Here is a 22,587-nt window from a genome sequence, read left to right on the forward strand (position 1 = left end):
GCACATTCTGTGTGGAGCACTGGGTGTTATGCACAAACAATGATCAGAGAAGACATGTATCATATGACCTCACTGATATGAGGAATTCTTAATCTCAGAAAACAAACTGAGGGTTGCTGGAGTGGTGGGGGGGGTGGGAGGGGTGGGGTGGCTGGGTGATAGACATTGGGGAGGGTATGTGCTATGGTGAGTGCTGTGAATTGGGCAAGACTGTGGAATCACAGATCTGTACTTCTGAAACAAATAATGCAATATATGTTAAGAAAAAAAAAAGAAGAAGATAGCAGGAGGGGACGAATGAAGGGGAGTAAGTTGGAGGGGGAGACGAACCATGAGAGACGATGGACTCTGAAAAACAAAATGAGGGTTCTAGAGGGGAGGGGGTGGGGGGATGGGTTAGCCTGGTGATGGGTATTAAAGAGGGCACATTCTGTGTGGAGCACTGGGTGTTATGCACAAACAATGAATCATGGAACACTACAACAAGAACTAATGATGTAATGTATGGTGATTAACATAACAATAAAAATTAATATATAGCATAGCAACTAAAATGCCTTAGGTTATCTGAACCTGGGTTATTTATCACCTGAGAAATTAGAATAATAACTCCTATCTTTCAAGGTTGTTGTGAAGTTTCAAGATAATGTATGTAAACTTCCTAGAACCTAGGAGTCCTCACAAAAATGGTATTCTCAGTATTATGTACCCAACTGGAAAAGAAGTCTCTCAGTATAATTGCATCTTCTTTTTCTGACATCACATTTGACAATTTTATGTGTGAATGAGCAGCTACTAAAATTAAATTACATGTTGCATTGTATCATACATTTGCTGCTGAAAGCAGCCAGCAAATAAATTCAGAATTGAATTGTATTTAAAACGAACTAGGAAATTTTTTTCTATTTGAAAGCATACTTTGGCCAGTCTTATGAAAGTTAAGCAGCTTTTTAATTCAGAATAATCAGTATCATGTTTATAAATGTGGACTTTTAGGCAGCCAGTTTATTTAAATGAAAACATATTGATATGTCAACTTATATGTGTCAATTATATTTACAGCTCAAGACCTACAAACTTCAATTTAAAGGGTATGATATATTTTACTTTATTTTTTAAAAGATTTTTTTATTTATTAGAGCGAGCAAGAGAGAGAGCACAAGCTGGGGGGTTGGGGGGGTGGAGAGGCAGAGGGAGAAGCAGGCTTCCCACTGAGCAAGGAGCCCGATGCGGGGCTGGATCCCAGGACCCTGGGATCATGACCTGAGCTGAAGGCAGCCGCTTAACTTACTGAGCCACCCAGGTGCCCCAGGTATGACATATTTTAGAAAAATTGTTACTAATATCTTCAAAAATTTTTTAAAGATTATTTGTTTATTTATTTGGGAGAGGGAGAGTGAGTACGAGAGAGAGCACAAGCTGGGGGGCAGGGGAGAGGCAGAGGGCTCAATCCCAGGACCCTGGGATCATGACCCAAGCCAAAGGCAGATGCTTAACTGACTGAGCCACCCACGTGCCCCCTAATGTCTTCAGTTATTAACTTAGCTTACTTTTTCAATTATAAATACTTTAGATCCAGAAGAAATTAATCAAGTGGTTATTTCATTAGTATATTGGTATCCTAATTTAAAATTTTATGTACATCCTGAATTCAATAGAAATATCACCAAATTTAGTCATTTAAATTCAACATTAATTTCTATGAGAAATAAAATGTATAATTTTTTTCTAAAAATTCATATCTTTATAACCCATGATAAAAAGTAAGGTCTGAAATATAACTATGTTCAACTCAGAATATTTCGGTTATAAATTTTTGGGAAGCTTGTCCACTAGTTAACATGAGACAACAGTGCCACCTTTAGTATATTTTAATACCTAAGCTTTAGTAAAAATTGCTTGCTGAGACAGGTGACTTTTTCTTAAGGAAATGGAAATTGGAGGATCTAGAGCAGGTAACACTTTGTGATATCATCTACCTTCATATATAATTAGTTGTGTTGTTATTTTAATCTTTTTTTTGCCAGTATGTTACATTTTTACGTTACCGGCCTGCACCTTTCAGGTTCTAGTCTATTTGCAAAGACACATATGAACTTTGTTTATCATTCTCAGACGTCTTTGTTTTCAAGTTCCACCCAATTTTATTTATTTATTTATTTATTTTTAAAGATTTTATTTTATTTTATTTTGACAGAGAGAGAAACAGTGAGAGAGGGAACACAAGCAGGGGGAGTGTGAGAGGGAGAAGCAGGCTTCTCGCTGAGCAGGGAGGCTGATGTGGCGCTCGATCCCAGGACCCTGGGTCATGACCTGAGCCGAAGGCAGACACTTAATGACTGAGCCATCCAGGGACCTAAGTCCCACCCAATTTTATTAGCAGGACTATAACACTATTTTCTTAACTCTAATTAATAATATATTGTTCTTTCTTAGGCACAATGTATGCGTGGTGTTTCCAATTCAAGGTCTTTGAAGAAACCAAACATGATGAGATTATCTATCTATCTATCATCTATTTATCATCTATCATCTAAAGATTTTCCTATTTACATTTACCAAGTACAATCACACTTGGTAAAGGTGTACCTTATCCTGAGCAAGTACTCTAGTTTAGAAATTATCTTAATGTTCAAATCCCAGCCAGTTTTTAGTTCCTGGATACATAAATCTAAACCCTGAATTTTAATCATAAAAAATACATTTCTGTAATTTTTATGTCTTATTATCCACTGAGGATACCTGTCTACTGTACTCTACATAAATATAAGGTAATGTAAGACTAAAATCATAATGCTAAAGGTCTTTTCAAGTTCATTTCATCAACAGATACTGCCTGAGCATTTCTTCTCTGCAAGGCGTATATTAGTTTATTTCAGTGGTCATTTACTCTAGAATTCTTCTAATTACATAATATACAATGTGAGGTCATGTTTTTCACAGGTTCTGAATTAGTAGGATATTTATTCTTATACCTTATTGATATGTATGCTCTCAACACACACAGTTTCCTTATAAAGTTTTACAATCTGATCATGAATACACACTACGAGTTCAGAATTATAGTAGGTGAAATTAGGGATCAAAATGAGGTATATAATGATGTTTTGGCCTTTAGAGAACTTGCAATTCATGGGAGAGAAAGTTACTATACTGTATGCCATTAAAGAATAGGCAAATTATTTTATTATTTTATTTTATATATTCATAATGTAAAGGAAGAGGGTGGTGTGTCCCTGCTATATGCCTGACACTGTACTATGTGCTCACAGAAGTAAACTTGAATATTAGAATATGTTAATTTGAAGGGAATCAAAGACACCTACATCCATGATTCAAGCTCTAAGACCTACGGGTAGTAAGAAAAAGAGAGCCCCAGAAATACTTACTGGGGCAGTTTGAGATTCAATTTCAGCTGACATTTGCTAATATCTTAAAAACCCAGTGTGTATGATACCAGGTACGGTCCTATTTTAAATGCCCCATATAGTTTCTTTGTAAGCCCCCTGGGCATGGTATTAACATCTCCATTATACAGAGAAGAAAACAAAATCAAAAGAATGTAATAAACCTGCCAAAGTGAACCTATTCAGTGGCTGATCCAAGATGCACCTCCAAGTCATTTGATTATATGACCAAAGAATTTTCCCCAGCGCAACACTACCCAGCAACTGAAATTGTTGGCAGAAAGACAAGTTGCCCCCTTGTAAAGTTGCCCCCTTGTAAAGTTGTGGTACTTACAGTCCCTTTGCAGTCACGCAGGATGATCTGCCCTAATTTGAGAGTAGCTAATAACTGGCACTAAGCCATCAATAAGAACTGATTCTTTTTGTTTTAATTATTTATTTATTCATTTTTAAATTTAAATTCATTAATTAACATAGAGTGTATTATTAGTTTCAGAGGTAGAGTTCAGTGATTCATCAGTCATATATTATACCCAGTGCTCATTACACCATGTGCCCTCCTTAATGCCCATCACTCAGTTACCCCATTCCCACACCCCCCAGAGATAATTATTTAATGTTCATTCATTTCTTTCTAACCATAGTGTCAAAACAGGACACAAAAAGATTTGGCATGTCAATCTCTGGCAGACAAAAAGCTAGTGAAATTATGAAACAATCATCTCATGTTGCTAAAAAATTGTAAAACAGCATTTAATCTTACGGTTGCTAAATTCACTGATTCTTGACAATTACTATTTACTTTGCTAATGGGATGACTTACAGACTCCAGTTTTGAAAGGGGCTGACATGTCCTTTGAACTCATGTTTGAATGCTAATTCAACTCCCAACAGTTGGGGGAATATCAGCAAATTCTTGAATCTGCGCTGTTGGGGTGCTTTGAGAATTAAAAAAAAAAAAGAAAGAAACATAGTAGGGATTCAACAAATGTTATCTGTTCCTCTGCCTCTTGGATATGTAGTTGTTTGAAAGAATGAATAGAACATAAAGCAAAAAACCCTTCACATCCTCCTTCAAGCAAGCAGAGGGAAGAGAATAACATATTATAGCAGAGATAAACAAATACAGTACTATAGTGGAGATCCTGGCCAAGGAAATTAAGCAAAAAATGTACTGAAAGCATCCAGACTGGAAACAAATTAGATAGTGATAATTTTTGCATAACCTTACAAATATATCAAACCTACTGATTTCTAGACTTCAGTGGTGTGTGGTACGTGGATTATCTCTCAGTTTTGTAAAAGAGAGTCACACAGATCTTTATAAAATATTTTTTACAAAAAAGAAAAGAAATCCAAACCTCTTAAACTAACAACTTTTTTCCTGACTTGCTCTCCTTTTCCTGCTTGCCATGATTTTATTGTTATGATTCACTGGTTTCCATTTTTATGTCTCGCTAGCTCACGGAGAGAAACATGAGGAATTAGTTACTTTGGGAAGCCCAGATTCCCATACTATCAGTGAGGGGCAAAAATCTTCAGGAACTTCCAAAACAACAAGAAAAGGCAAAGAAAAGTCTTCGGAGAAAGACAAGACAGCCAAAGAAAAACAAGCCCCTCGCTTTGAGCCTCAGGTGGGTGGGGTACTTTTTCTTATTGGAGTCATTTAATAAATGTACATTCACTGGGTCTCCACTTGTCTATCTCTCCTAAGGACAAAACTGAAAAATTCCATTTCCTTGATTCTAGCAACCATCTAGATAACCTTAAGGACATTCCTTGGATACCTTCTGCAAGCTGCTTTTCCTAGTTTAGTATCAAAAATCATTAATCAAACTTTTAAGACACTGCTTTTGGGACTTGGTCTTCTTCCTTTTTTTTTTTTTTTTTTTTTAAGATTTTATGTACTTGTCAGAGAGAGCACACAGGCAGAAGGAGAAGCAGGTAGAGGGAGAAGCAGACCCCCTTCTGAGCAGGGAGCCAGTTGTGGGACTTGATCCCAGGACCCTGGGATCATGACCTGAGCCAAAGGCAGACACTTAGCTGAGCTACCCAGGCATCCCTGGGCCTTGGGCTTCTAATAATAATAATATTCAGTCCCTACCTTCAAAGAACTTGTAGTCTAATGGAGGAGACTGAAGGGAGTTCATTACTAAATTTCTACAAGTTGTATAGTTCAATGTTTACATGCAAACCAGGTGCTATGTATCTGCTTGAAACTATGGATAAAAAGTCTAAAAGCTCATGGGTTGTTTATGCACGGTAAACTGCAGCACATTTACACAAACGTCACATTACCCACAAAACTGAGACAACAGCTTCCACAACACTCAGCAGTTATGCAAATGACAGAATTAAAAACTAGAAAAAAAAAAGGTAAACTGAAGGTAAACAGAGTTTTAATGTTAGATATTGCATGTGAAGTGGTGGGAAGAAGAGGTACTTGAACTTCTTTCTCTTAGAGGAGCCAAATCCAGACCTGAGTCAATGAGCAAAGACATTGTAAGGTGAAAATGAACACAATCTCTGTGTTTTGTTTTTCTGGGTTTTTGTTTGTTTGTTTTGTTTTGTTTGTCGTTTTTTTGTTTCGTTTTTCTTCTAGCATTAAAGTTTGAGAGATGGGGCTGGAGGGGTAAGTAAGGGTCAGAAGGAGGAGTGCCTTTAAGCCTCATTAGGAGGCTGGGACTCTATCTACAGCCCAGAGGTCAAGATTCCAAATTCCCTTAGGGCCAGTTAGGTAATTACAATGATTAGGGGTAAAGAAGAGGATGTGGGGGCAAGAGTTGAGGAGTGCAAGCCTAGGCCTAAAGATACTCAAATTCAGATTATTTAAAAACACTGAACTCAAAATACCTATGAGAACAACATTTTCCCAACACTAGCTGCAATTTACAATCCAAATGCTGCCTTTTATTGTAATATCTAAATGGATGCAGAAAAAGAGAAGTTTCTCTATCAAGGGATTATTACATTTGAAAGGACCAGATGCAGTTTTCTATTTAAAATTAGGTTATTTTGGGGCATCTGGGTGGCTAGATGATTAAGCATCTGCCTTCAGCTCAGGTCATGATCTCCAGGTCCTGGGATCGAGCCCCACGTCCCACATCGGGATCCGGGCCGTCTCAGCAGGGAGTCTGCTTCTCCCTCTCCCTCTGCCTGTCCCTCTGCTTGTGTGCTCTCTCTGTCTTTCTCTCTCTTGAATGAATAAATAAAATCTTTAGAAAAAAATAAAATTAAGTTATTTTAACATTGTTTGGCTTAAAAACATAGGTGAAGTTTCAATCAACCACTTTGTTTCCCTTGAAACTTCAAGATAATGCTGTGTTTTCTAGATGTAGCTCTGGTTTATCATGTAGTGTTATTAAATCAATTATTTGAATGCACTGAGAAAATATTCTTATCATCAACAAAATAAATTATTAAAATTTAAAACAAATAAGCTTAACTCAATCCATAAACTCTTACACGTGGCCCCACACCTAGTCCATCATACTCCCTTTCCTGATCCCAGGGAAGTTTCTGATAAACTCAATTATCAAGCAGTATAAGAGATGATAAAATCTTTTGTACTGTGTTGTAAAAGAAAGAAATGAAAGAATTTCCAATTGTAAGATTTAAGTTCCCATCAGAATATTAGGGGAATATTGTAGAAAGCAAGGAGATCTTTTTGGTAACCAAATTGAAACCAAACTGCCCACAAGAACATTATTCAGTGGCCCCACCGATCCCTGCTTCCCCATCTGCATTATTTAACATGGATAATTGACATTATCTCAATCATAGGTAAAGTGTTAGTAACCCCATTAGTTTCAAACCTCTCTCCCTACCAGATTGTCACCAATGAGCCTCGCTTATCTAGATCTTTCAAGTCCTAAGTCAATCTGCTCCCAGCCTATGGCTCATAAAAATGAAAATAGGGGCACTTGGGTGTCTCAGTCAGTAAAGCGTCTGCCTTTGGCTCAGGTCATGATCCTGGGGTCCTGGGATGGAGCCCTGCATCAGGTTCCCTGCTCAGCGGGAAGCCTGCTTCTCCTTCTCCCTCTGCTGTTCCCCCTGCTTGTGTGTGCTCTCTCTCAGTGTCAAATAAATAAATAAAATCTTTAAAAAAATTTAAAAAAATGAAAATAATCCTAGAAGATATCAAAATGTTAACTTTCACAATGAGTATATATCCAGTATATCCACAGCTGGACATGGTCAACTATTCCTACCCTCATTTTTGTAAAGAGGTGCAACGTAACCCTAAATGTAATTTAGAATTTTCTTTTTTGTTGTTGTTGTTTACAGTTTTAGATAAAATTTGCCCATAGGGAAATGCAGTGATCTTAATTTTGCAATTCAATGAATTCTGACTAGTGCATTCACTCTGTAATCTACATCTCTATCAAGGTATAAAGTATAGATCATTTCCATGAGCTTGGAGATGCCCTCAAACCTCTTTGCAATGGTTTCTATCATGTTCACACCCCAGCCCAGGTGGCTGTGTTGCCTGGTCTGGAATTTCATACAAATGAGTCACGCAAGATGTATTCTTTTGTGCTTGGCTTCTTTATCTCAGTATGACGTCTACCTGTACGATCCACCCGCATTGTGCTATACATCAATAGTTCATTACTTTTTAATGTCAAGTAGTGTTCAATGATATGGATAGATGCTACTTTGTTTATCTATTCATCAGTTGATAGACATTTATAATGTTTCCCTTTTTTTGGCTCTTATAAGGCTGTAATGAATTTTTTGTCCAACTATTTTTGTGAAAATGTGTTTTCATTTCTCCTGGGTCAATACTTAGTGAAATGATGGATCATGGGATAAAATCCAGACCCTTTTGAATGGAGGAAAACGCCTGACCCAAAGGTTTTTATTTTATTTATCAGATACCCACTGTTCACCCTCAACAAGAAGACCCAAATAAACCCTACTGGATTTTGAGGTTGGTCACTGAACACAATGAAGCAGAATTTTTTGAAGTGAGAAAAGATACAGAACGAGCAGATGAAATCCGAGCCATGAAGCAAGCCTGGGAGATGACCGAGCCAGGAAGAGCTATCAAGGTCACTTGAGTTTGTCACTTTCCATTCCTAGGCATTGGTCTGAAGTGGGAGCCATGTTGGTGAAAGTGCATAGTCTTTCCTTTAGTAACGGTATCTGGAATTTTGTTAGACACTCACTAACTACCTGTTAAGACCACATTTGAACACATTGTGAAATGTTGTGCAGATGACTGATACCAGATGACTCTCAGAAGTGAAGCACATAATGGTGCCACTTAATGGCCCAAACTGTGGGTTCGCTCGTTCTTTCCCGTAGCGTGGCCATGGTATCCATGTCTGTCCTCAACTCCCAAGTATGAAAGCATAAACATGTTTAATATGTGCTTTTATGTACTTTGAACATGTGGATAAAAAGCCTTTGCTGCCCCTTGTGGAATATACATCCTTCAGGTCTCCCTCCCTACTATATTTTATGTAAGAATCATTGCTATAATGATCCATTATTACTCATATGAGTTTCATGTTCCAACTCAGGGTTATTAAGCCAGATGAAAAAGGTTCAGGAGCAACTGGATCTAAGGCTGCATGCCTTGTGTATTCGTTTTAGGACTGCTTCTTCATTAGTTCTCAAAAATAACTGTCAGAATTATGGATGGCTCAGAATTTGGGTTTTTGGATAATAAGAACTGGCCTAGTTCAAACTGCCATATTTATTCTCACTTTCCTCCTTCTTTCATGTACTCTTTAAATGTTGTTGCCTGGACCGTTCGTTGACAGTGTTTGTTCTTTAGGCTTCCCAGGCTCGCCTGCATTACCTCAGCCGGTTCATTAAGAAAATACCGGATGCGGAAAGCATGCCTGTGTCTGACAGCCAAGCCAAAGTGCTGGAGGAAGGTCAGTGAGCCCTGCCCCAGCTGCCTGAGAGCACGGAGCTGTGCCTTGCACCTCTTAAAAGACAGAGCATCTTACAGGATAGGAAAATAGATTCTGAATTTTTTTTCTTTCTTATCAAGCAGATGTTTGCTTTTTCCCCAAGTAGATGTGGTTTTCTCCGTTTAAGAAAAGACGAAACCAGAAATAAGAATGCAGCCTAAGTCAAAGGTAGCAGTGTGTGAACTTGAAGGCAGGCCCATGACTGTTAATCTGGCACCTTTCTAGTAACAATAACTATAAACAATAGCAATAAGATAAAGCTAACTTCTTTTTTAAAAAAAAGATTTTATTTATTTATTTGAGATAGAGGGAGAGCGAGCGAGAGAGCAGGAGCAGGGGAGCAGAGAGAGAAGGAGGGGCTCGATCCCAGGACTCCGGGATCATGACCTGAGCCGAAGGCAGACGCTTAACCAACTGAGCCACACAGGTGCCCCAAGCTAACTGCTTTTATTGAATGATTGTTATGGGCCTAGAACTGAAAATACTAATTATTTCATTGAACACTCACATAAATCCACTATAATCTATAATGTGGTTTCCAATTTACCAATAAGGACACAGGCCCAGGGTAATTTGCTCTGCAATTTGCTAAGTTCAGAAGACACCTGGAGACAAGGCCAGCTTGCAGACAGCTCTCCATGACCCCAGAGCACCTTGTCACTAACCCTTGAGTGCCCCCATCTATAACCTCCCTGGGATGCCCGGGTAGGCCGAAGGCATTAACATCCCCAATCATACTTTTCCATGTTTATGTCTTTAGGAATGCAATTCAATGCTTTTTATAAAGATAATGCCCCTTAACTTTTCATATAAAGAGTATAAACAACAAATATCACCCTGATTTTGTTTCCTGGGATGGGTACTCTTCACAGCACTTTTTGCTTATCTCCTTTTAACCTACAGCAACTATGAGGTAGACACTGCTATTCCTATTTTACAGATAAAGAGACCAATGCTCAGAGTCACAAAACTCTTCCTAAGTCACATACCTAAAAAGTGAAAGAGTTGGGATTTGAAATATTTCTAACTCCTAACGTACTCACTTTTCTAAGTGTTAAAGTCTAATGTCATATTAAGAACACAAAGGTGAATAGGTTATATTATGATTCTATCATTTTTTATTTTCAATTTTATTATTTTATTAGATTGTATTATCGTTTTTAGAAATGTACAGTTATATGCAAAAGAAAATTGTTGCACTGGACACTTGTTAAAAATGGCAAGGGACACTATTCAAGACTATTGCAAAAGGAGTCAAGACTATTGCAGTAGGAGAGAGAGAGGTTGAATTCAACTTTGAATACTGCAGGGACAAGTGGGGCTTTGTAGTGACTAGGCAGGGAGTGGGTGGAGAGTTACCCAGAAAACTTGGTTAGGTATGGAGGGTAGGGGGAGAGAGGAGCTGGATTGGATATCAAAGCATGAGTGGTGATTCTTGATAAATTAGTCCAGCGGGATTCTTTGCTAAAGCTGGAATTCACAAGCCAAGGACAAGGCCTAGTGGAGAACAAGGCTCACAGGAGGCTGACCTTGTCCTACAACATTCATGCAATAAAGACACAAATATTCATTGTACAGCTTGACAAATTTTTACATATGTATACACTCAGGAACCACCATTCGGATCAAGATCTAAAACACTTAACTCCAAAGTCTTCCTCATTCCCCTTCCCTCAGCCATTTTCTCCCTCAAGGTAACTACTAGTCTGACCTCTATTACCCTGTTTTCATTTTGCCTGTTCTTGAACTTCATATATCTGGACTCATACAGTATATACTTTCCATTCCTCACTATTAAGCTGTTCTAACTCTTCTTGTGTCAGATTAGTAAGGTGTGTTTTATAAGAAATTTGTCTATTTTATCTAAGTTAAACTTCCTGGAATTATTTTCATTTTAATTTCTTTTTTCTTGATCCATTTTGCTCTAAGGGTACATCAATTTTAATAGTATCTTAAAACGTATTTATTTCAACATTTCTCCATGCTTTCAAGCACTGACCTATTATCACCTTTTATTCAAAGCAGAATATAACATTAATTAAATTATCTGCAATTGATAAATGGGGGGGGAATGTTTACATAATGTGGAAGTTGTGGTAGGTTTTACACAGTTTCCCCCGCCCCCCCCAGGCATAAAGATCTAGAACAGTGGGAGTAGAATTATAGCATTAAGGAAAAACTTTCCAGCTTTGCAACTTCACAAGCAAGAGCTCTTTTCAGCTCTATTTTAAGAAAATTGAAGGCAAGTGCCGAGACACAGCCTCCCTCTTCAGACAGGAGAACCCCATTCACATACATTTCTCACACAAGGCAGGTTGAATCTCCTCCAGGGCCCACCCTACCAGGGGCCCCAGTGGTTCAGAGATCCCATGTCCATTTGTGGTGTCTCACCACCCCAAAGCCTCTATTTTTATGTGATGTGTTCATATCCTGAGGCGCTTCCAGACACACTGGGGGTCTGGGCCATCCACAATGATTTCTGAGGCTACCAAAGATTGTTTTTGCTAGTGCTCTGGTTTGCAAAAGCTTTCCAGTAGGCTCCAAACCTGGCTCCCACATGCCTTCGTTACTTTCTGCATATGATTTTATAGAATGCAAGTTTGTCTTCAGTAACACACATGTCATGTTGTAGTTGAAATGTCCTCAAGTGCCACAAAAGAGCCGGACACAAAGGGTTCCATGAGTTCCGAGAGTAAAGATGTCATACCATTGGGGAGTATGCTGTGGAAGAAGTGGCAAATGGGCAAGGGCTTGAAGGATCTGTCCAAGTCAGGGAACAGCGAAAGTGGAGGAATGTCCCCAGCAGGGAAGGAGGAGCAGAGTGTGCGAAAGGAGATCAGTAAGTAGTATTCTCATTTGTAAGAAAAATATGTACTTGGAAATAAAAATTCTGGAAAAGACACCAACAAACACATGTGATGCCTCGGGTTATAGCACAGAAAAATGTGTATTTGGGATTCAGAGGTCTTCATTTTGCTTATCAGAGTTGATAATCTTGCTCAAGGACCTCATTGCACAGTAGCTATCTTAAAGATAGAAGTGGACCAAAAAACAAAAAACAAAAACAAACCGTAGCAGGTGTATTTTTGCACACTTCTCTGTGTCTACAAACACTAAAAATAAAATTGCAACGACAGCATGTGCCATGCCGCCAAATGCAGATCCTTTTTGTTTTATCTGTCACAGGCTACATGATATATTTTCTTTTTACCTTTTATAACAAATTTTAAATATTCGTATTCTAAAATTTTGGAGGAGAGGAGTTTTCAGTGGTGCACAAACCACATGGATTTGGTTCATTTTCATATAATGGGGATTCGTATTTGTTCACTAAAATGAACATAAATCTCCATGGAAGTTTTTACAGAGAAATGTCTTTTCTGTGCTGGCTTCCCTGAGGAAGGATTTCCCCTGAGCAGCTCCTGGACTCTCTGTTGCTAAGGGACTAAGTGTCCTATGTGGTTGAAACAATAAATTGGGCTGCCCACAGGGGATCCTGAGTCCCTAGCTCATCCGTGAGTTGCAGGCACTACCTGTGATAGTGAGGGGGACAGCAGGGGTCAGCAGGCTGTCGAGTTCTGTGACCGAGGCCTGTTTGCCTCTCACATGGAGCTACATTCTCCAATTATACTTATATCAGTAGTAAAAGTTGTACAACTTATTTCTCTACTTGTTCAGAACCCAGGCAAGAAAGAAAGATATTTTGGAAGGAGGCATCCTCGGAAACACCAACAATGTTTCTTTTCTCAAAATTTTAAACCAGTCAGAATTTTTAAATTTAAAAACTGTTTATGGCTAAAACATGTCCCTGAAGGATTTCCACAGGGAAGAGGAAAATTCCAAAATTCAAAGGGCTCTTTTACTACAGTAACAAAAGATTCCATTTTTGAGCCAATATTTTGAACGTAAGCACTCATTTAATAAATAATGACATACATGACGTAACATTACAACTTATTTAGAATAACGTCTATCATTCTGTATTAATATTTCATTTGTAGAGTGGTTTTGCATCTGTATTATCTCACTGGGGCCTCTGTGAACTAGACAAAGCATATCCTGCTATCTCTGCCTCAGAATGTAAGTGATTGATAGATGCCTCACGCGAGAGCAGGAAGAGGAAACAGTGTGGTGTGAATCAGGACTCTAATCCTAGTTCTTTTCCATTCCACGGGTTGTGATCTCTAACGGCACACAAACTTCTCCCCACACCTGGTTAAAGACATGTGAAATGAAAATCTAATTACACTCGGAGGTTGACCTGTTTATTTATATGCTAACAAGGTAATTTTTTTAAGTTGCGAAAATGGAACACAATCATGACTCTTCACTCCACCCTCTGGTCGTGTGTCCCCTCAGTCACGGTGCAGATTTCATTTTTTGCGCAGAGCCCCAGACCAGTATTGGGAGGGACCGCTTCCGTGTCAGCTCTCCTGCTCTTCATTTCTTCACATTTTTGGCCTTCGGTTTTCACATCTTTCTATTAAAGTTCACAGCACTGTGAAAGGGTGTACTTTGGGATGGAAAGCAGGGGGCAGGAAAAAGGGAGGAAAGGTAAACGTGAGTGAGAATGGAGGACTGAGGCCAAAGTGGCCTGTCCTCAAGCAAAAATGTCTCCAACACGTTCTGAAATGTGTTTTTGTTTTTGTTTTTTTGTGTGTTTTATTATCATTTTTTATTTAATATAAATAATATATGTATAATATAATAATACAAAAAATATATTACATATAAAATATAAATTCAATCCCACAATATCAAGAAAAGTTGACCCCTTCTCCCTCCAAGAAGAGGTGTGCTGTTGGGTTTCCAGGACATCCTACAGCACTGAAACATGGCCATGGACCCCAGGTACTGGGGATGTAGAAGGAATCCTGCTTGAGACCTGTGGGTCTGGTTGTCCAGCTCTTCTCTGGAACTCCATGCTTTGCTCCCACCTTGGCTGTTGGTGCCCCATATTGGCCCTTGCTCCTGGAGAAGCATCACGCATAAAAGATTACAGACCCTGGGAGAGCTTTGCATGATCTGGTCTCTATATTCCAATAAATATTTGTGATTCCCAGAAAACTGCGTTACTCTTGGGCACCTGGGTGGCTCGTTTGGTTGAGCATCTGCCTTCGGCTCAGGTCATGATCCCGGGGTCCCAGGACGGAGTCCCACATCTGGCTCCTTGCTCAGTGAGGAGTCTGCTTCTCCCTCTGCCCTTCACCCTACTCATGCTCTCTCTCTCTAATAAATTAATAAAATCTTTAAAAACAAAATGAAAAAACCCTACCTTATTCTTGCTACTTCCTATTTTCATATAATAGGTAACTTAGAACAATTTCCTTCATAGTACCAGAGGGCATATGTAAATGATACCATTATGGGTTTCACACCTAAGTATTCTTCCTCAATACCAAAGCCAGGTCAAGTTCAAGAATCTAAACATTGCTTTTCCCTTCCCCTTTATCTCTGGGAGCCTCTAGAAAATGCCTTTTCCAAATGTTGCAGGTGATCTTTGTCTTTATTCCCACATCTTTTCCCAAGCCTTCACAATCACTATGCCTTGAACAGCGATTTTCAGACTACCTCTGATGAAGTAAGTTTTCTCCCTTAGACTGTTGGAAGTGGAAACTTCTGTAAAATGTAATAAAACGAGCCCAGTAATGACCAATGGCTTTAAAGATATTTCTAAATGCATATTCTTATTTTCAGAACTTATCCCATAGAGGACCACTTTGCAGACGGTAGGATGGTACACACACACGTCCATGAGAGCGCGCACACAAACACACATTTTAGGCTGCACTATTCCAGAGGAACAAGGCTGTCATAATACACTCACACCCTATTCTAACACAACAGAGTTTAGTAGCAGGACGTGAAGGTTAAACTTCTCTGCCCCTTTCCCACACCCTCTTCTGTTTAAATATATGTTATTTGGCAGGAGGCAAGTAAACACAACTATCTAATTAATCAGTAAGTATTTTCTTTCCAGTCTCATGTTTGAAATGCCAAAAATATAGCCAGCATAGGTAGGTATGTTCAGAAGAAAAGGAAATGAACTTGAGAAATCTAAGATTCCATAGTCATCACAATGAAAAAAGAAAAGTTATTGGCTACTGGTTTCTAAAAAACATATTGTAAAGTGTCAATTCTTCAGGAACGTTTTCTGTTATAAAATGAAAGATGTGGTTGAATTTATGTTTTCATCATAGAGTTGAGTTGGGATATTCTGTTTTTTCACATGTACCATTTCTTCATGTATTTTCAAAAAAATGAAAAATTAATTTGTATATCATGTTTAAAATGTTTTTTAAAGGTTTATATTAGATTTTATTTCTGAATGAGTGATCACTTTTAACAAGTTGTTATAAATTAAGCACTTTTCAATATTGTTGGAGGCTATCACAACCACATGTAAAAAGCAAGATTAAATAGTCCATGGGGCATGAGACATCTTGATGACAAAGTGAGGACCTGACATAGCCTCTCCCAAAAAGCACTAATAAACTGAAAAACAATTAATTAAAAAACATGTTAAAACTCTGAAGGCATATAACTAAATAAAAAGTACAGTATACAAGATTAATATACAAAAATTACTTTCATTTCTACATAGTATCAATGAGTGATTAAAAAAGGAAATTAAGACCATTTCATTCACAGTAATGTCAGTAATAAATGTATGGAAATAAATTTAATGAAAGTGCAAGACCTGTATACTGAAAACTACAAAACGTCACTAAAGGAGGTTTTTAAAAATCTAGAGAAAGAAGGAGGCAGTCCATGCTTTGGACTAGAAGACTCAATATGGTCAGGTGGCATTTCTCCCCAAATTGATCTATAAATTCAGTATAATCTCTATCAAGATTCTAGTTAGACATTTTATAGAATTTAGCAACCTGATCCCAAAAGTTACTTGGAAATGCAAAAGACCTGGTTTTGATAAAGAACCAAGGGGGAGGATCTTTACTTCATGTTTTCAGAATTTATTATGAAGCTAATGATAATCAAAACACTATGATTTGACAGTTTCTTAAAAAGTTAGATGTCATTTTACCATTCTTAGTTACATGGAATGTCCAAGAAAGACAAAGCTATAGAAGACAAGGTGCATCGATGGCTACCCGGGGTTTGTGATGGGAATGGAGAAGGGCTGTAAAAGGCACAGGAGATTTTAGGTGGAGAATAGAAATGTTTTGAGACTGGATTTGGGTGCTGGTCGCACAACTCTGTAAACATACGAAAAAGCACTGAATTACATTTTTAAAATGGGTGAATTTGATGACATTTTGTACTCCAGTAATTTTTTTTAAAAGGAGATTAAATGTCCTGGAAAGCCTGAGTGGTTAATATCATAGACTCTAAAGTCTCTTTTTTAAGTTTGTTCTTGTGGGTTCAAATGAGTTTAGGGAGTAGAAATTTCCTGCTAACTTGGTTTTCAGTGTTTACCTGCTATATATTGCCTACTCCACTGGATCTACAAGTTTCTTAAAGTAGATTACTATGTCTTAAATATTTTTATATCCCACCCCCCATAGCGCTTATGATGGCTTTTACCCCTAGACGAAGTGTTTTAAATATTGGGTCATTTAATTTGTTTATAATGAAATACAGTATGACTTTTCATGTCTCCATCTTCATTTAACTACCATCACAGTAACATTCTATTACTCTTCTTATAGAGTATATTCACTTTGCCATCTCCTTCATGTAACTCTAAGTATAGTACACCAGCTAGAGGATAAATATGAAATATAATTATATTTAATAAAGTAAATTGAGTCATATTAAATATATATATTTATATATATAATTATATTTAATAAAGTAAATTGAATCACATTAAAATCATATTAAATTAGACAAGTCCAAGCAATGGTTGTTTTTTTTAACAGAAGATATTATTTTTAATTAAAATAAGCTACAACAGTCATGTAGTCAGTGTTCATTCTTTTTTCAAAGTCTAAGACTTATTTTTTTAACAGGGCCTCATTCACGATCCCTAACAATTTTGGAAACGTCTCCACAACTTATTCGAAAAGCGCTAGCAGGTGTAAATTTAACTCAGTATGTACGGTAAGTTTTAATAAACATGATTAAGGCAGACATCTGTGTTCATAGAATTTTGGATACATTAATAAGTTGCTAAACAACTCAAAATTTGAACTGAAATGCTTAATATACTTCAGTGTATTCAAATTTTTAGGAGTACATGATTTTACATCTCAAATTTAGCAAATGTTTTATTAAGTCAATCATAAAAGCATTTGAATATTTCCTGTAAAGATTTAATTTGTAAGCTGATTAAGGTGACCTGAGCTGCAGAAAATTCCCACTACGCCTGCTGGCATTATTTAAGTAGGTTCAATTTTATCAAGAACTAGACAAGATTAACAGAGAGAGATAGTTACTTAAGCATATTTATGTTTGAAAATATTTTCAACATTATTTAACTGCATAATTAAAAAATATTCTCATACTTTCCAACACCAATTCCATGAACACCTCATCAGATGAAGCATCTGATTTTTACTGGTATTTTCCTAGAATTTTTTCCTAAAATATTAGTGACTTAATAAATGGAGCATAGCTCATCGAAAAATAATAGTTTATCCTTTCTATTCCTAACATTTGATTGGATTCAGACCACTACACTGTCCATATGATTTTAAATTATTTGAATTCTAAAGTAAAGTTCATTCCAGCATTCCAAAATGATTTATGCATCTCTTTTGATGTTTTTATAGAAAAATGATAGACAACGACCCTGTGCTACAAACAGAGGAATTGAACCAGCAGCAGGCAATGCAAAAGGCAGAGGAGGTTCATCAGTTCCGTCAGTATAGGACCAGAGTCCTCAGCATTCGAGACATTGACCAAGAGGAACAGCTTAAAGTAAAAGATAAAATCCTGGAGATGTATGGGGAGATGCGGGTGAGTCTCAACATACAGATTACAGTTGACACATTCTCTTATAATGTTAAAAAGATATCATAGAATCATATAGGACCTGGGTGGAAAGAAGTCTTGAAAGCATTTAGTTCCCAACTTCTCAGAAAAGATGGAGGATTGGTGAAACACATTGAATTTCACTTACTTCCTTAAACCCTTCCATAATGCAGTATTGAGGATCTATCCACAAAAATGGGAGGAAAGAGAGAGAAGACAACAACAAAATATGTGTGAAGAGAGCTGGGTGAATATTAAAATTATGTAGATTCAATTCATCGTGTAGAAAATACTTTAAGTTACAATATTATAAGACAAAAGGGAATTTCGTTATTTCCAGTCATGTTTTTTCTTTGTTTAACAGACAAGCAAATGCAGTAGACGGGAAGGTGATAGGGAAGAAATATTAATGGGGATGGTTTTTTAATTCGGATCTCATTCTTTAAGTGTGAAGCACAAACACCTTAGTTTTGGTTGAGTCTCCCTTAATAGAAACATTATCCGTACCCACCATTTCTTACCAGATGGGAGAAAAAGATACCAATCCTCAAGAGATTACTGACATATATTAAATTTAACTTTACACTAAATCCTTCAGATGACTCTCTCTCTCTCTCTCTCTCTCTTTTTAATACGGTACTACTCTCATCTTGTACAATCGGTTTAGTGAAGCCAATTTTATTGTGGTGGATACAGGACTTTTCTCTCACCAAAAGCTTAATCTCTGCCATAATCTCCACCACAATCATGCAAGTTGCAAAACCACAGAAAATTTCTCGAAGAATTCAGCAATGAAGACAAAAACAGTCATTTCTGAATACTTCTCTTCTGGCTAGCATCACTTCATTAATCCTTTTTTTAAATTATATCATTTTTGAAATAGGAAACAATCAACAGGTTGAACCATAACTGTGCCCATTCTGTCAGAAATGCAAATGAAACAAGAAAGCCAAAGTTTCTTAGGAAAGTTACATTGGCACTTAAGTTATATCACTGCTTTATTTGTGAATATTTTTAGAATGTTGCCTGGAACTGACATTAAGTTTTGAAAATTACCCTTCTTTTTGAAAATATAAACTATAATTTAACTATAGTTATATATATTTTGAAAGGAGAATCAGGATTTCCTGATGGATTGTTGGTATAAGACAAAGTAAAGAGTCAAGAAATGCTCTAAGGTTTTTGGCTAAACAATTGATAGGGTTGAGTTGCCATCAGATCTGATGGCTGGAAAGGAAAGACAAAGATTTCAGTTTGGGACATTTTTGGATATTTCTATTGTATCGGAGAAAAGCATTCTTACATATCTATTACAGTCATGTGGGCGATATTGAAAGAAGTTAGATATATGGTTCTGGAATTTAGGAGAGAGATCTGGGCTCTAGATTAAAAAATTGGGGGACCCTCATCAGTATAGAAATGGAATTTAAAGCCATGGGGTTAGATGAAATCACTAAGGAAAGAGGTCTAAGGATCTAAGACATGGCCATTTCCTCGTTAAGAGATGAAGGAGAAGAGGAGAAATTAGCAGAGGCAACTGACGAGGAGCAGCTAGTGAAGTAGAAGAAAAGCCAATGGGGTATGAGGTCCAGAAAACCAAGTGAATCAGTTGATCCAGGAGGAGAGGGTAGGGGGAAGTAAGAACTGGACCAAGAGGTGATCTCGGATTTAGCTTGGTGTTCTTGAACAAAAGCCAAACTGACACTAACAAAGATAAGCAGTGAACTGCTTCAAGTACAGGTCAGACACATTTCCTCAGGTCTAGTACAATGTGGGGAACTAGTAACTTACTGAGCACAATTATGGTTAGAAACGCACTGAGCTGCATGTTTCCCAGAGCTTATATTTGAACTCATGCCTATCTCTTCCCTTTCTCTCTCTTTCTCTTAGTAATGCTTTTATTTACCATTTTGTTAAAATCTCATGTACCCTTTGTTGCTCTCTCATGTTTCATGTATTGATAAACATTTGAGACCATAACCTCATATTTTTTCCCTACATCTCTCTTCAGTCATTTGCCACAGGAATCTTATTGGCATGAGGAAGGGATCAAGGGATTGCTTTTTTTTTTAAATTTCTTTCTGGGACCATAAGCCTTTATCAGTAGATCTTAATTGCTTGGGATTTTGTTTTGGAATAGGACTCTTTAGATGAAGCCCGACAGAAGATCTTTGATATCAGGGAAGAGTATAGAAACAAGTTGCTGGAAGCTGAGCGCCTAAGATTAGAAGCTCTGGCTACGGAGGAAGAAACAAGTCCGGTGGAGCCAGAGAAGAAGACGCTGTCTCCAGACACACAGAAAAAAAAGAAAGGAAAGAAAAAGTAACCAGCGGTGCCCAATACTCACCACCTTCTTCTGGAGAGGAAACCTCTTATTTTTTCTTTCTTTTTTTTTTTTCCCTTTTCTCCTTCCTTCCTTCCTTCCTTCCTTCCTTCCTTCCTTCCTTCCTTCCTTCCTTCCTTCCTTCCTTCCTTCTTCCTTCCTCCCTCCCTCCCTCCCTCCCTTCCTTCCTTCCTTTTTTTGTGTGTGATCTATAACATTCCCTACTGATAAGGTATTAGGTTTTCCTTCTTAAAATGAGTTCCTGCGTTTTAATGTTCATTTGTTGGTTTCTCTCAAAAAACTATAACTCGAGTAGTCATTAGAGTTTCAATTTTTCCAATTTCAATAAAAAGTGCCTCAAAATATTTAAAATGCAGTAACATTGATGTGTCTCCCTCTGAATTGCTGTATTTTTGGTAAACAGTAAAACAAGATCATGAATGGGCTAACAAGATTGCATTTGAAGACATTGAACAACGAGAAAAACAGCTATGGTTCTTAGAGGAAATTTTGTTTCTAACTGTAAAGACTTTAAGATATTTTTAAAATATGCTTCAGATTTGTGTCCTTCACTGGGCGAGAGCTGTTGTGGGTTAAGCTCAATACAAGTTTTTGAACTCTGAATCCTACCTAACACTCAGTCAGGTCACCCAGACATAGAGACTGTGACTGCAAATGCATCCCTTGTCATCAGTCCCAGCACCGTGTTTTTGTAAGTCACAGAGCATGTTCTTGGTCGCCAGTTTTAAAAAACTGCCATGGATTAACTGAGGCACATGACCGGAAATGGGCTTCTCCCAAAAGCACACTTCTAGTTCATGGCTTCCTCAGATGAAAACTCCAAAGGCATTTTTTAATCAGTCAAAGTTGTTCCACTTTGATGGGTGATTTTCCTTTTTTCATGTACTTACATCTTTTTTTTTTTTTAAGATTTTATTTATTTGACAGAGAGATACACAGCAAGAGAGGGAACACAGCAGAGGGAGTGGGAGAGGGAGAAGCAGGCTTCCTACTGAACAGGGAGCCTGATGTGGGGCTCAATCCCAGGACCCTGGGATCATGACCTGAGCCGAAGGCAGATGCTTAAGGACCGAGCCACCCAGGTGCCCCCATGTACTTAAATCTTATTATTAAATCTTATTATTAAAATGTTTAGTTATATATACACATATATATGTAATTTTACTCAAATATGCAAACACATGCACTTTTCCTCTATTATTCTTTGCCTAAACTTTCCTTCATCACCCTGTGATCTCCCAACCCCAAAAAATAATACATAACAACCTAGTGTAAATATTTCCATATTTTTCACTCATCTAATATAATCATACATCATATTTTATATCATGACCTATTTTACAAAATGGCATTTCATTATACATTCTTTATTGTGTCTTGATTTTTCTCACCAAACAATACAAAATCTCTTTTGACACAAAAGGAATTCATTCTTTTTAATTACTGTGAAATATTTCATGGCACAAATACATTGTCACTGAATCAGCTAATTCTCCTGTGACGGATATTTGCTTTGTTTCTAGATCTTTTCTGTACAAGAAAAACTGGTAAGAACAGAAAAAAGGTAACAAGATGGTAGACTTAACGAAGTATTTTCTAATAAATAAAAAAGAAATGTAGTGCTTGACCTTTAAAATAAAGGAAAAATAAAATAAAAATATTTTGTAAGAAGATACTATAAATATTACTGTATAAATGCTTGGAGTGACTACATCATCTTTGACAAATGTATGGCTTCTCGTTCAGTTTCTTTCTCCTTTGTCTCTTATCATCTACCTCTTTGCACCCTCCCAAGTATTTCAAGGTCAACTCTCCACACCCTTTCTCAGGGGCTCTTGTAAGAGCAGAGAAAATAAGTTTCTCTTCTGCAGTCACAGTCTGGCTTCTGAGTAATAATCCCCAGGGTACAACTCTGATGATAATGAGACATCATTATCATCATTATAAGAGCAATTTAACACCTCAGTGTCTC

General features: G+C 37.4%; 1 protein-coding gene across 9 annotated transcripts in view; it reads left to right on the top strand.

Annotated features, from left to right (window-relative positions):
* The window catches only part of ADGB (androglobin), a 166,054-nt gene extending 145,109 nt beyond the window's left edge, over nucleotides 1–20,945 (top strand). For 6 of the 9 annotated variants that reach the window (XM_073894052.1, XM_073894054.1, XM_073894053.1 and 3 more), the window contains 8 exons: nucleotides 4,869–5,041; nucleotides 8,285–8,461; nucleotides 9,193–9,295; nucleotides 9,642–9,761; nucleotides 11,967–12,173; nucleotides 17,308–17,398; nucleotides 18,070–18,256; nucleotides 20,412–20,945. In XM_073894052.1, the coding sequence (XP_073750153.1) occupies nucleotides 4,869–5,041; nucleotides 8,285–8,461; nucleotides 9,193–9,295; nucleotides 9,642–9,761; nucleotides 11,967–12,173; nucleotides 17,308–17,398; nucleotides 18,070–18,256; nucleotides 20,412–20,597 (1,244 nt within the window). In that variant the 3' untranslated portion in view covers nucleotides 20,598–20,945. The remainder of the gene's footprint in view (nucleotides 1–4,868; nucleotides 5,042–8,284; nucleotides 8,462–9,192; nucleotides 9,296–9,641; nucleotides 9,762–11,966; nucleotides 12,174–17,307; nucleotides 17,399–18,069; nucleotides 18,257–20,411) is intronic. The other 3 variants (XM_073894055.1, XM_025866291.2, XM_025866292.2) reach the window with 3 other exon arrangements.
* The last annotated feature ends 1,642 nt before the right edge of the window (nucleotides 20,946–22,587 follow it).

Source organism: Callorhinus ursinus, unplaced genomic scaffold (genome assembly GCF_003265705.2).
Source record: "Callorhinus ursinus isolate GAN/ISIS: 27379988/994484 unplaced genomic scaffold, GSC_fseal_2.0 scaffold6, whole genome shotgun sequence".
Taxonomy (NCBI): Eukaryota; Metazoa; Chordata; class Mammalia; order Carnivora; family Otariidae; genus Callorhinus; species Callorhinus ursinus.